Source organism: Lepidochelys kempii, chromosome 1 (assembly GCF_965140285.1).
Source record: "Lepidochelys kempii isolate rLepKem1 chromosome 1, rLepKem1.hap1, whole genome shotgun sequence".
In the NCBI taxonomy this organism is placed as follows: Eukaryota; Metazoa; Chordata; order Testudines; family Cheloniidae; genus Lepidochelys; species Lepidochelys kempii.
The window spans coordinates 280,518,318-280,533,947 of record NC_136380.1 but is presented as its reverse complement, the minus strand read 5'-3'; the positions used below and the strand labels follow the sequence as shown (position 1 = coordinate 280,533,947).

General features: G+C 39.2%; 1 protein-coding gene across 7 annotated transcripts in view; it reads right to left on the bottom strand.

The window, feature by feature from the left end:
* Window positions 1-4,454: 4,454 nt before the first annotated feature.
* PPP1R12A (protein phosphatase 1 regulatory subunit 12A) overlaps window positions 4,455-15,630 on the bottom strand; it is a 221,737-nt gene continuing 210,561 nt past the window's right edge. For 5 of the 7 annotated variants that reach the window (XM_073327672.2, XM_073327674.2, XM_073327676.2 and 2 more), the window contains 2 exons: window positions 14,757-14,807; window positions 4,456-7,977 (listed from right to left, as the gene is read on the bottom strand). In XM_073327672.2, coding sequence (XP_073183773.1) covers window positions 7,891-7,977; window positions 14,757-14,807 — 138 coding nt within the window. In that variant the 3' untranslated portion in view covers window positions 4,456-7,890. Of the gene's footprint in view, window positions 7,978-14,756; window positions 14,808-15,630 lie in introns of all 7 variants that reach the window. The other 2 variants (XM_073327673.2, XM_073327679.2) reach the window with 1 other exon arrangement.

The window sequence follows — 15,630 nt, the reverse complement described above, 5'->3', positions numbered from 1 at the left end:
AACGTTAGAAAATACTCCTATGCTGTTGGGTAAGTTAACATTTTTGACTAGATGAAGCTCCATGTGATACATAGGCAGACAGTGTTTGGGAGTGAGATTCAGACTTTGATTGATCAGTAATGTTGATTTCAATTATAAAAATCCTTCTCCAATCTAACTGTGGCCAGAAAACTACAGCCTTCTCAGTTCATAGCGATTTCCACAGACATCATCCATGCCCTTTTCACTCTAAGATTAGGCTACTGTAATGCATTCTATATGGTACTATAACTAAAATCCATTAAGACACTGAAGCTGGTACAAAATGCAGCAGGCCACCACTGAAAGCACATCACCAGGGCTCCATAATTCACAGTGGTTGCCTGTTAGAAACAAAGGGGTTTTGTTCTAGCTTTCATGATCTGGAACCTGATGGTCCAAAAATCTGCTTCTCCAACCTATGCCATGCTGTTGCAGTTGGAATCAGCAAGGCACTTAAGCTCGGTTTAGGAGAGGCATTCTGCGTGTAGGATGCTTGACACTCAGATACATTCTCTTCCTCTGCTCAGAATAGACCAAATTTACTGGCCTTCAGGGTGGTGAGCAAAGTCCCAGCTTTATGGGGAGAATGAGGGAAGGAGAGATAAGATCTTGGAGGCAGGATGAGAGAAGGGATGTTGCTCTAATTATAAAAGTTATTTGTGTTATGGGATTGAGCTGACTGGATTGGCTTTTTAGATTTCTAATTTAATAAAATATAGGTGTCAATGATCTTTTAATTTTCAGAGGACCTAGAGCTCCCCATTTTTCTCCTATTACTGGTTACACATGGAAAGTATGTATCCTTTAGATGAGGAAAGAACTGTGGTTCTCAAACTTTTGCATTGCTGACCCCTTTCACACAGCAAGCCTCTGAGCGCAACCCCCCGTTATAAATTAAAAACACATTTTTTATGTTTAACACTATTATAAATGCTGGAGAAGCAGTATTTAGGGGTGGAGGCTGACAGCTGGTGACCCTCCGTGTAATAACCTCACAACCCCCAGTTTGAGAACCCTTGGTTTAGGGTTTGTTTGAAGTGCTGTCACCTGTTAGATGTCTAAAGTTTCTGTTCACTAAATATTATGAAGGGGAAGGTGCTTTTTTTTCCTGATTAAACACTTATTTTGCGGAGTTATTTAATATTCGAAGGAATAAGCAGGCACATCTATTGTCCAGTTATGTCTGCAGTATATTTTAAGTGCAGAATAAAGCATATTTAAGACTAAGTGAGAAATAGTTTGAAACTTGGCTTCCCAGGAAATCTCTCTTCCCAGGGAAGAAACTGCTTCTCTTCTGCCTCCTCTCCCCTTTCTCACTGTTTTTCCAGGGTGTTTTTTCAAATTAATTATTTTTTTAGCAAAAACAAACAGTGCAAGTTTGTGTTGGCCTGGGCTTGCTGGCATGTAACACAGGGAAGCAATCCTTTGGGAGATGGATTGTGCTGCCTTGCCTAACTGTTCTTGATAAGCTTCACTAAGTCTGCAAGGCAAAAGTGTAAGGGCCAACTAAGTAAGGAGGATTGAAATAATTACAAAGTTGGAATGTGAGGCTTCGGTCCCTGCTATAATTATCCACAGATAGAAACATTAGACATCCAACACGTGACCAACTTAAAAAACCCTCAAACCCTAGTTTTCTTTTTTTCTGAAGATTACATACTTTCGGTATCTAATCAGTAAAAGCAGCAAAAAGGGGAGGTGCTGACATAAGCAAGAATAGATGTTTTAATCAGCATGGCAGCAGTTTTGTTTGTGTGGGTAAGCGATTCATTAGGAATGTTTTTAAATCCTATCATGTATGCACCTTTGGGGCTGCTGTACACGACTACTCTAAACTCTACTACTAAAACAGAAATCAGTCTAATTTTGAGCAGGATACAGGTGCAGCTATTTGCTACCAAATACCAGCTACTGCTCAGGCAAGCGAGACAAATGCGAAAGACACCTGCTTAATAAAGCTCACTGGATATTTTCCAGCAGAACATTTTTGTATTAGAAAGTGCCCATTAGTTAAAACCAAGAGGTTTTATGGAATCCTGTAGATTTCAATGAATCTTCCAACAGAACATTAGAAGATTTTGAAACCCGCCTGGTTTCCTATCAGTTTGGCTGCCCAGCTGAAGGACTGCCTTGGAGTTGGGGATCCCAGAGCTTCCAGACTTTTATGCCAGTTGGCTCCATAGGCTGCCTGACTTCCACAGCCTGGGAGCTAGCTCCCCTGAGAGTCTGGCAGCTGGGGGGTGGGGTGGAGGCGTCAGGTAGCCCTAGGGTCCCTGACTCTAAAGCAGGCAGCATGGTGAGGCTGTCTGGAAACCAAAACCCCTGGAAGGCCAAGAAGCTGCTGACTGAAATTGACACAATGCTGGTCAGTTTCATTGCTGCCCACTACTGAATTACAGCTATGAAACTGATCAGATTGGCCAGTCAGCAAATACAGAACAACCAGGAGAGCCAGTTTGGGTGTTTTAAAATTAAATATTGCAGGATTTATGTTCCATGAAAAATTGAGTTTTTGGCCTTGTTCAGATATGGAAAAGTTTTTCTTCCAAAAACTCTATTATGGAACAAAAATCTGTTCCCTGGCCAATTCTAGTGCTTAACACTTTTCCCTACTACCTGTAGTTTTTGGCTTAAGGTGAAACACAATCTCTCTCAACCTACATGTTAAAACTCAGTATATGTGAACACCACCCCCTTTAAAAAATACGTAAAATAGGTGAATGTCATCCCTGTCCCCCCAAAAGTAGTCTAGGTATTCTCATATGAAAATGTCCAATAAATGTCAGATGTAACCAAGAGTTCTACAGAAGTTCACTTTATTTAGGTTTTTGAAAAGATAATTCTTATAAGATTTTTAAAAAATAGCAGTATTCTACTAACTTTGAGTTATAAAATTTTATAGAAAAGTTCTATAGAATTTAAGTATAATTTAACTTAGAACTGAAGAATGTCTTTTTCTTAAGCCACACACAAAGGAAGCATTGCTAGATGTTGTGGAAGTAACATGTCTCTCAAGAGGTATTATGTACAGATGAGAAGAAACCCCCAAAGGGCATTTGGAAACCTTATGTTCTTAAGAGTATTGTCACAACCCTATTTGGTGGAGTCCTAGCATTATACAACATTCCATAATACACACACACACAATTTTGTATTGGCTGGGTACTTACATCTGGTCCAACAGTGAATTGCATCTTTATGGTTTGGTGCAACAGAAAAGCTGCTTTTCCTACTTGTATAAGCTTAACTTCAAAGAAATTAAAATTGTTGCACAACTTCCAGTTTGACAAGTGGATAAATGGGTAATAAAAGAACAAAGTTTACGATCTTCATGCTGCATCATGAAGTCAAGTACACGGAAGCTCCAACTGAAAGAGAGGGAAATTATTCAATCTAGTAAAAATGTAGGTACCTTTTAAAGTGGCCCTCCCTTTTCAAACAGAAGTGAACAACCACATCCTTCCTCAGAGCAAAGTGTCAGCCAAATATGAAAAAAAATCAACAAGATAAAATGTATGTCATTACTAACCTTATAGGCCAGGGACACAAAATATGGGGCAGGGAATTCCATGTTTGAACTGGTTCTTGTTCTGACAGATGGGTTTGCTGCCTCTCCCTATACAGAACAGGCATAGGGGTTCAGCATACTGGCCTAACAGATCTGAGGACACTTGCAGAAGCCTCTCTACAGAGATTCTCAACTTCTAAGGTGGTGTGACAGCTGCTCCCTGCCATTTCATTCCTCTCAACACTGTGGAGATTTCATATGTATGATTATGCTCACCCTGTTGGAAATTAAGTAGTGTCCCCTCTATTGAATGAAAGCCTCCTGATCAAAGCTATGAGGGATAGGGACAGCAGCTCTCCCATTTGGTAGAGCCAGATTCCTGTAGTAGACATGTGGAAGACTTCTGTAGGAGCAAGGTAAAAAGGAGGATCCCATGCAGTTAGCACTCCCCTTCCTTACACCCAAAGGGAGACGTGGGATCAGTGGATCTACATTTGGAATTCCTGCTTGAGGAGAGACACCCTTGCTCGCCCAGATTGAGCTAGCGTGCTAAAGGTGGAGAGTAGCTGGGGCAGAGCAAGGGCTTCCCACCAAGTACATACCTGTGGGTCTCAGACAGGATCATATGCAGGGCATACCTCCCTCCTGCAGCTACACTCTTAGCACACTATCTCAACCAGAGGGAGCACAGCACAGTATGTCTCAAGCTAGAATTTACACCTCCAGCTTGAAAGTAGACATACCCGAAGCTCGGTATCCTCTGTCCACAGACATATGAATGCAGGGGTCAATTGACCCCCCTCCTCCCCATGTTTAAAGTGGTGATTTGACCCAAATACTTTTCCAGTTTATAAACTGAAAACACAAATGCTTACCCCTTGTCTCCAAATAAGAGTACATTTGTTTTGCTTTAGTCCCTTTTCTTTAAAAAACAGCTGCTGCACAATGAGGTGGGATAGGTAATATGAAGACCCAGTAGGTCTGTAACGTGGATAGAACAGATCTGGCTTTACAATCTGGAGCACAAAGCAGAGTTTTGCATGGAAGTATGCCAGCGCAGACAATGTCAATAGAAGCTCAGTGAGATAGGAATGGGTGATTTTTTGATTTCATGTAGGTGAAAGAACTGGAAACAGAAGAGCAGGGTGCACAAAGACAGAAGCGAAAATGAATGGTGGTTAACTGAAAACTAACCTGTCTTTTTTGGGTACAGGGAGGAAGTGGCAGAAGGCTGCATGGTGTGTGCGCGGTGGGGATTGAGGAAAGCACAAAGGGTGGTTTGGGGAGGGGAACTAGAATCCAGGAGTTCCAATTCTCAGTCCTCTAGCTCTCTAGCCAAAAGCCAGAGTCAGGGATTGAACCAAGGAACTGATACCCAGTCTCTTACATGCACAGATCTCCCTTCTGGCCTCTCAACTCCCTCCAATTGTTATTTATCTAGTCTGAATCCTCATACATGGTCACTCCTTCTAAAACTCTGGTTCCATCCTTGCTGGGTGTTCGGGCCACATTAATTGGTGCCGTGGATTGTACGTGCTATCCTATTCCTGTGCTGCTCTAAATCTCAAGCACCAGCTGTTTCCATGTATGTTCAATATTAACTCTGGCACAGCTCTCTCCCTACCCTGGAACAGGTCCACTGAAAATACGAGTTACTGTTTTGAATTCCTTTCTCCTCCATGTCATTCACTGCACCATCAAAATCTATAGTAAGTTTAGTCAGTCAGGTACAACAAGCAATGAAGTGCTTTTCCAGTAGCGCCAAATGAGCAAGCAGACCTCCAAAGCAGAACTGTGTTTTAAGTTCTGTCATTTGCAGGTTGGGGTGTGGTGTTTTGTTTAAAGTTCACTTTTGGGGGTTTGTCTATCTACAGCAAAGTTTAGTTAGGAAAACATTTATGGAGAAATGAATTGGTGCTACAGAATAATCAATTAAATTCATCACCTACTCTATTAGAGTCAGGGTTGTATTTTACTGTGGTAATAGCACAAAAAACTGGTTCTCAGTTAAGTTCTGCATACAGACAGGTTTATGTAAAATATATAAACATTTGTCCAAGTTGTTACAGATTGCATAAATATGGCATTTTTACTGGTGCATTTACAGATGTGCATGTACAATGATGTGCAAATAATCACAATTAGATTACAATCTTTGAAAAGCACTTGAACTTTGCATCCAAGTAAAGCAATGAATGAAAAAATGCCCACTGAAGAATTTAAATACCAAACTCATAACATCATTTAAAATATTCTCAGTAAAACTTTCACACATTTAAAATAGCTTTTATTCATTTTATTTGTATATGTCAAAATACAATTTTTCCAAAAGAGTGGGTTTTGCAACTAGTTTCATGCAGATACAAGGTCTGCTCAGTACTACCAATAAAATCAATATAGCACAGTAGCTGTTCGTTTTTTAGATAAAGAATAAATAACCTAAATATAAAACACTAAAATATTAGAAACACGTATTTACTCATTCACAGGCACCCAAACTTTACCAAATATAATCCAGAATATGCCTAAGTGTCTCATAACAGAACTGAACATGTTGAATCCATTCAAACTGATCAATTCTCTGCCTTTTATGTTAGCGTAAGACAATGGTAGTTCCCTATATTCAGACCCATCTCTCATACAGATCAATTACAACAAGCTATCTCAAAAACTATCCTTGTACCTTTAAAATCAAGAATCCTGAGCTTGGTAGTAAGAGCATAACCTCACATCTTCAAAAAACCAATCAACTGAAAGAACATGTTCCCCTGACCAAAAAAAACCAAACAAAACAAAACAAAAATAAAACTAAACAAAACCACACAAAAAACCTCCCCACCCCAAAAAACCAAAACCCCTCCCCAAGAAGTAGGCAGTAGAACACAATGACCTTTTTAAATGAAGGGGTACAAATTCACATTTAATATAGTATACAATAACCAATAATACAATAGCTACTACAAGCTTTACAATGTACAATTTATTTTAATGGCTGAACTGTTCAGTGGTATTAGGCAATAGTCTATGTGCCAATAAGATGTCATGTATAGTTTAGTGAAAATATAAAGGCTGTTTGTTTCTAACAAAAGCAATCTTCACTTAAGTACTTTTTTTTTTTAAAAAAAGGCCACTGAAATGTATAAAATGGTCTGAACAGGATGGTGGTATCAACTCAGATGCCTTTTCACATGGCAATAACAGTGCATATAAACATGGTGAGTGTAATGGGTTAGGTTTTTCAAATGATTTAGTAACGTTACTTTGGCTAGCACAACAGTTTTGGACAGCACTCAGATAAATACAGGTGTGTGAAATGTAGTGAAGCAGTTATATTTATGCAACTTTTATTATGGTGAACACTATCAACTGAAAAAATGGGAGGAACAAGGTAATAAAAGTATTTTATAGTTCAAACCTTTTGTCACAATAGGGCTCCGTACAATGTGTAAATTCTTTTTACCATAAAAATTAATGAACTTTGTTAAACACACTATTCTGGAGTAGCCTAATTTGCAGTAACAGACATTTGCAATAGGAAAGTATATTCAAGCATGCCACGTGGTGGTCTGAAAATCAAAACAGTACACATTTATATATACAGCATCACTCAGTACCTGCTAAAATGAATGTGAAGATTACAGGATCTAACATGTTTCATTACAAACTTTTTTTTTTTTTATTAAAGTGACCAATAAAGGCAGAAAACAGGACTTGTAAAATAACTCTAGTTTCAACGGACTTTAAAGCATCTTGTATAGGAAATAAATGCATATTGCACAAACAGTGAAAGCAAACGTTCCACCAGACACGTTCCAGGTGGTTGGACAATACAGCTCTAGTTAGCAACACAAAGATGTATTTTAAAGGGTTGTGTGGTCTCTGCAAATGATAAAGCTGTGAAAACACTGTACAAGAAAAAACTGGTACATGAATAATTAAAAGCAAACACACAAATCCAAACTTAGATGTAAAGAAAAAACCGAGTATAGAAAAACTATGAACTGTGGCACAACATGAGTAACTGTCTTCTGTGAGAGCTGAAAGCTTTCGTTGATGCAAAAGTGTTTATGTACAACTAAGGCTTACTGGTTAAATATCTGAGGCATATCTGGCCTTGAACACTTTCCTCATATGCTGTAGCTGTAAACAAGATTTCTCAGTCATTTTATCTTCTCAGCAGCTGCGCTTTAACATGAAACAATGATCCTGATAAAAAGAACACAGGTAAGAGGGCATTTGGCAGGATATCTGAAAATGACAGTCTCCAAGGTATCTTCCCAAGCTTCCAGTGACTGCCACACCATGGTCCACTGGAGTTACTAGATCTGTGCAATACCATTTTGCTGCTGTAGTAAACCTTTTTATTTGGAAAGTTTGCTTATAACTCTGATCAAGGCCCCATTTTCATCTTTTAGCCTCTGGTTGTCTGCCTTCAAGTCTGGTAGCATCTATCAAAAAATGGAAGCACAATGGTTATTTTGCTGGTATAACCTAAAACAAAGGCAACAAAACTAGACAAGGCAGACATCAGAAATAGAACCTTTAGTCACAGAAGTTGTTTTAATTCCTTCAGTAATAAACTGGTTTAGAGCACTCGGCCTTCTGGCATGAAACAATTAGGCTATGGTATATAAGTTCTCCTTTGCTAGCACTGGATGCACTAAAATTCAGAAGCCAGAAAAAATGGCCTCAACCTGCTCAAGGTGCTTTTGTGCAAAAGAAATGTTGATTGAATTGTTATAAAGGTTTTAATTACTTCCAAGTGCACAACCAATATGATGGTTATCGATTCTTACTATTCAAGAGGCCCATCTACACTAGCAGTCTGCATTATTTCATCAAGATTTAATATTAAAGCTAAGCATTTCTATTACTGTTCGTTCCTGCATTGGTTCCAGCTTTCCATAATACCCAGCCTGAGCAATATAAAATCATAGAATTTAAGGTCAGAAGGGACATTATGATCGTCTAGTCTGACTTCCTGCACAACGCAAGCCACAGAATCTCACCCTCCCACTCCGGTAACAAACCCCTGACCCATGTCTGAGCTACTGAAGTCCTCAAATTGTGATTTAAAGACTGCAAAGATTTCAAGGTGCAGAGAATCCTTCAGCAAGTGACCCGTGCCCCACGCTGCAGAGAAAGGCGAAACCCCCCCAGGGCCTCTGCCAATCTGCCCTGGAGGAAAATTCCTTCCCGACCCCAAATATGGCGATCAGCTGAACCCTGAGCAAGTGGGCAAGACTGCTTCAGCATGTCTTGTAGCACTACCTTCAATCGCTGCCGTACCTATGCTTCGGAGCACCCATCCCATGGTTCCACACTCAGCTTTCCAAGTAGCAGAGTGTACATACACCCAGGAAAACAACATTAAAAAATATTAAGGTTGCAAAGTCAAAAACTCAAAAGTTAGAAAATGCCAGAATTAAAGGTTACCTGGAAGGCTGGGAGATGCACAGGCACAGAGGGGGTTAGGAACCAATGGATGAGGGAGGGAGGGTGGACAGGCACAGAGAGGGAGCAGGGCAGGAGCTGGGATGACAGGGGGACAGGATCAGAGGGAAAGGATGCGCTAGGATCACAAGGATCTATAACCACTACAGAGAACATTCCCCTACAGAAACTAGAAATTGATCCCAGGAGTTCTCAGTCTCCACATTCACCTGTGGTCAGAAAATATCTGTGAAGACTCTTGGCAAACTGCGTGTCCTCACCCGACATAGAAGATAACAGCCTATTTCTGCTAACAGCTACCTCAAGCATCAGAGCTCTGTGCTTTGGACCTAAATGTCCAAACCCTGCTGATGACCCAATCAATACAGTTCCGACATGATTTTTTTGTTTAAAAAAAGTTAGCAAGTTGTGCACACAACCACCCCATATGTTAAAAGAACATTAAGCCTGCAAAATCAAGCATTCAAAAGTTAGGCTGCCCACACAGTGTAATTCTCCCCTCTCCCCCAATGCGTATGTATTACAATCTGCACAGAATGATCACATTTCCCCGCCCCCATAATACCCCTGCCTCTCCAGTGCACAGGATAAGCCTGTCCAGGGAATGAATCACGGTTGTGTAATGAGTTACAGTATCCATAGGATCCCTGCCTCATTTGCAGAAATGTGAAGGTGCTTGGTGTGTGCAGTAGGACGTTGCAGGAAGAGGAAAGATGGTTTCATCATGATTAAGGAACTTGAATGCCAACTACAGTCTATCCTTGCCTCTGCCAGTGTTCCTGTGTGAGGCTATGCACACTTTAAAACCAGACTTTTCACAGCTGGCCACTAATTGTGTGTTCATCATTTTCTGGGTGTCCGCATTTTTGACCCTGGGGTCTGATGTGCAGAAGTACTCAGCACTCTCAGCTGCAACTGAAGTCAATGGGAGCTGAGCTTCTATCATAAACACAACTATAAAATGCTCTGGGCTTTGAAAAATCAAGCCCCATGTGTCTCCACTTGAGCACCCAAAATTAGCAGGCACTTTACTATTTTGGCCTTAATCTCTCTGAGCTTCAGTTCCCCAGCTGTAAAATGGGGATGAAAACCCCTCATCTCACAGGGGTATGATTAATGTTTGTGAAGCACTCTCATGCTATGGTCAGAGAACCCCAGAAACACCCATGAGGATGTTAATAATTCTATCTTCAGATCAGGGTTTGAATGGTATGTGTTAAATCAGGGCTGGGGCTGAACACTGAACAAAGGAGAAGATAAAAGGAAATATTTAAAAAACTTTCATGGAATGAGGCAGGAGCCTTAGGACTTTTGAGCACTTGACTTTGCAACGTTAACTCTTAATGTGTCTTTTTTTAATGCAATATTATCTCTAGTATACTGTGGTGTATGTATTATGTGTATGGACATATCTCTGTACCACTGTAACATGGTTTGTTCCAGGGTTTCTGTCCTATCTGGGGACCAGTGTACAGTGAAATATAGATGAAATGGCCAAGGACTACCACGCTCCTACCTTTTCTGCTGCTCAGTTTGCTCTGGGCTTCTAGGCCCAGAATCCTATGGAACCTCAGTGTCTGTGCTTGAGGAAGTAAGACACTTGGTTTTATTCTTCGTATATTTGTAAAAAGAAAATTTTGTTTTACATGGTTTCGCTGCTTCTTATTTTGAAACTAAATAGTTTTCTCTTTAGGATCTAGAAAGCAGAAAAATGCAAGCTCAGGTGTGGAGTAAGAACGTCTCTCTGACCTATCCATGAGGCTTAGTCAATTCCTCCATGTCCCCAAATGTACTAGTCAGTCCTCAAGGCAAATTTGGGGGAGTGTGGTATGGCAGGCTGACCAGAAGGCACCAGTGCACCTGAAGGAGATAAGTACCGTAGAGAGCTGAGAGTTACTGGTGTGCGTATGGAGCTTGGTCTGTTTTCACAAATGGTTATTTTTTTATTTTCTGTACAAATCTCTGGTGTGTGGGAGATGGGGCTCCAGCTCCACAGTCCTGTGCCAACTCACTCCTTAATGAGGGAGCTACAGTTATTACCAGCATTAATGTATGTGAGCACACACGAGCTTTAGCTTTTTTCCCCCTTAGTGAATTTCCATCCAGATGAAAAAACACTATTCAAACACAGGGCTTTGTCTAAATACAATCTATTTATTATGCAGTTACATAGTTGGCAAAAACTGTCCTTAATAGTTTTTATTCTGATGAAGCTATTCGTGCATTACTACCCAAGACAGGAAGGAGTAATGGGTAGAGAATATATCAGCCAAATACTGAATGGGAGAGGTGACAGCACCAGTGTTCTGTATTACGGCAGTAATAGATATGAGTATTATGGGATTGATCTGGGAGGACAATCTGAAATAGATTAGCTGCAACTCTGTGCTCCTTGTGTATATGAATGCTAAAATGGTTTAACGTGAACCAGCAAAAGCAGAACAACTCAACATTTTCTTGGGGCTAGTGCAATCTTACTGGATTTAGAAATTCCGGCGACATGTCCACGTACCACTTCAACACAAGGGGGCACATCCTCGGCTGGTATAACTAATGAAGCTCTGACAAGTTACACCAGCTGAGGATCTGCCCTAAAACACTTCACTAGCATTTCAGGTGCTTGAACAGGTGGTGTAAATTCCAAAATTCTCTAGTATAGCTGAGCCTTTAGTTAACCCTTCACTATACATATAAAGCTTAAATTCTCGTTTACTTCTCCCTGAAAAACAAGAGCATCTTTCTGTGGTCTCTTAAATAAGCAAGACCATAACATGCACTATTTATATCTTGTTATACTATTGTGGGTAGTTTTGCATAGGTCTAGTTGATGCAAAATGTCATTCAGTAGTCACTAAGCACATCTTTTAGTAGCCAAACCCAGATTTTTACAAAACCAAACCCATAAATGATTAACAGTTTTGCATAAACAAAGGTTGCAACAGACCGTGCTCATGAGCATGTGCAGCCTCCTACCCCAACCCCCCAATGGAAAATTCTGAGGCCTGAGGCAGAACCAAAAAACACACATACGTCCCTCCTCTCTCTTCTGGGACAGAGAGAGAAGGTGCGTGCGTGCAAAAATGAGGAAGGTGGAAGGGCCATTAGCCATAAAAAAAATTCTATTTTTAAATATATTTTCATCTGGCCCAGATCCACAGGGCTCAGAGCTTCAGCCATGCATAGTTTTTCTATGAAGGACAAAGGGTTAGTGGGCTGAAAGATTTGGCATGTGGATAAGAAGCAGGGGAATGGGTCAAATTTTGTTTTCTCAAAAGGTAGCCACCAAATGGATTTTTCACAGATGTCCCCTGTAACTGGATTTCACACAGGTATAACACCTGTAATCTTCAAATCAACAATCAGATTTCCTTTGGTTTACAGTTACAGATTTTCAAGCTTATTTTAAACCTAGTTTGATAAAAAGAGTATTAGCACAACCGAGCCATACCTGAACTAAACAAAGTATTTGAACAAATACATAAGGCTTGAAATTCAAATACATTTTTGAAGAAAAGATTACTTTTTTGCATACCAAAACTCTACATATTGGAATGTAAAAACTAGAATAGCTGATGCAAATAATCAAGTCCACAATCCTGAAATCATTACTCAGATATTCACTAGGGCAATTTTGATTTGGGTCAATCTTATAAAAAGTTAACTGCAGAGAGAGGAAGATCTCTACTGTTAATTTTAATATGTTGGAAATTTTGAGGTCAATTGTCAAACTCTGCATTTTGTATAAAGATCAAAACAAAGGAAACCTAATGCTAGTTCAAGTCCTGCGTGAACAACCATGCCTTTTGGGGCACCACATCTTTACATAAAGTATAAATAAACTACAATCAAAAGTCTTGTACAAGACAAGAAATACCTATTTCTTGAACTGTCCTCTGATTCATCTTTGAATGCAAACTGATAAGATATTATGCTAGTAAGGATAATACCAAACCCTACCAATGTGTCTGTAATAAGGAACAGGAGCTGGGACACTGGACATCATGCATAAGCCATACTTCTGTAATCAAGCAATAAGTAAATCTTCAGACACACAAGCATTAATAGAAAAGTGCTGCCAAAGCACTAGCTAAAATTCAACACCTGCCAGGCTACTCAAAGGAGAAAAAAAGAAGAAAGAAGAAATTACAAGTCCACAGAACGTAGTTGCCTACAGGACCCTGAGAGCTTTGTAACCACTCTGGTCAAGGCCCTATTCTCAGCCAGCAGTCGCTCATTTAAATGTCTCAAAGATTGAATCTGCAGGAATCATAAAAAACAGGAGTGAAAACAAGAGAAAAGCAAGTATAGTATGACAAGGAGAACTGAAAGAGAACAAATCAAAAGAGACAGTCACGTTAAAAGTAGATAACTAACTGTGAAAGGAAAGGATCAAAAAGTGGCACATTCTTGAAATGTAATCTAAGAACAGCCAGTGATTAGTCACAGCTTTCCAGAACAATTCAGGATGCATTAACAAAGAGTTATTTCTGGAATTCTTTACTTAAAATTCTAATTACATGGACTAAATTTCCCATTCAGCAATCTGCAAATAATCATGTGCTTAACATATACTTTTATGTGACAATACAGCAAACAAATAGGATGAGAGTTAATCTTACAATTAAAAACATTAATGTGTAGCTGCAAAAAAAAACCCCAACAACTTTGCAAAACTGGTAATATATTTGTATTCTCTATTTCTCTTATCCCTCTAGCCATCCTTAAGGATAACCTACAAGTATAACACAACATGATATTCTCTATTCTGCAATTCCCCATCATTAGAAGAATGAAAATTTTTCCCTTGCTGTAGTTTGCTTTCTGTCCCAAATATTATTTTGTCCTCCATTAAGGCACACGTACTCGGCTCTGAATCTAATGCAGATAAAACAACATGGTTGTCTTTTGTATACTTCTCTGCTTGTCATCATCCATTATGTCAGCAAGAACTCCATGTATGCATTTAAAAAAAACGTTTCTGGAGAGTGCTGTTGCAGAGCAGCAGGGAGAGCTCAAAAATGTGTTTTAGAAGAAACCCTTTAGCAACAGAATAACGAATACTGGCTGTTAATAGACTGGGGGGGTCCCTCTAAAATTATAGCGTCCAAAGACGTTTTCTAGTTCACCACATTCCAACTGCTTCCTTGGTATGATTTAATTTTATCAGCAGTTTGGTTGGCTCACTTCTGGAGTTTTGTCCATGGATATAATGAAAAATGTATATATGGTCAACTCCCTGGATTAACCTTATTTAGCTCAAATCATATCACAACTTAAGAAAAGAAAACCAATCACAGAGATTAACTCTAGAACTACAAGGTTAAAGTCTTATTTTTAAAAAAAAATTTCACAGGCCAATCCTCTGTTTTGCACTACTGTAAGAGTGAATGAAAACCATACAATACCATCTCAGCCTCGAAAAGTGATTCACTTTTCCCCTTGGTTTCAGTTAAAAAATGTCTACCCTAGAAACCTTTGACTTTTCTCCCACCTAAACTTGTAAATTTCAGCCACCTTCTTAAAAAAATAAATTAAAAAAAAATAATCACCCTTTGCTATTATATCCTTTGGAAACAGAGCAGTAACTGAATTGCAGATTACTGCACAAGAGATTCTGTTGTGGTTGCATCGGGGAAATGATGAATTTGCCTATTCTCCAATGAGATTGCCAACAGCTGGAAAACTTCCACCTTATAAATAATGTGAACCACCAACACTTTTTTTTTTTTTCTTTTTAAAACAGAATTAGTCACAAATGGTGTGACGCACTTACTTTGAGTTCCTCTTCCATTTCAGATATCCGTCTTTCTAGAGCTCTTCGTTCCTAGATCAAAGGAGTGGAGTTAATGGTAAGCAATGCAAATTGCATTTTTAATACTTCTTGTAAATATGGTGAAAATAGTGATACATGTCAAGTTTCAAAGACCAAACAACTTGAAGCACAGAGTGTACAGGAGACTTGTGATGCCAGTGATGTGTAGAAAATTTTTTCACATTACAATTTAAAAATTTAGACGGAAGAGAGAATAAGATATTCATTAAATTTTTCAAAATACATCCCATCTCTTCCTGTACATTAATTTGGACAGGGTATAAGTATGCCTTTGTTCAGATTTATTCCCTAAGGTAGACTTCTGTGATCGTTCAACATACAAGAAATGCAGAAAATGATCAGAAACAAACAAGTATATTAAAAGAAACAAAAAACACAAAAGCATAGGCTTTCATAGACAAGCAAATATAGCTGAAATGTTTGTCTCCTCTCAGAATCTTCCTAAGACACTTTTTTTTTTAAAGTTCATTCCCATAATATATTCTAGATTAACAATGCAGGCAACAGACTTGATATCATGATTCCTTTCCTTGTGTAAGACAATGCAGTGGGTCTTATTTAAAAGCAGTTGCCATATTGAATATTTTACATTCCAATTTTTCAAAGAGTGAAAGGCAAAAGCAACAGATTACTGCAAAGTGTACATTTATATCTGCATACAATGGTGTTATGCAAAACAGCAAGCAGCATTAACTGAGGTGTGTAAAACTTTGGTTAGATCATACCGCCCAGTAGACACTGACTCTTGCCGGTCACCTTTCAGATACAAACCATTTGAATTTAGTTTAATCATAGTGTAGTTATTTCCCCAGAC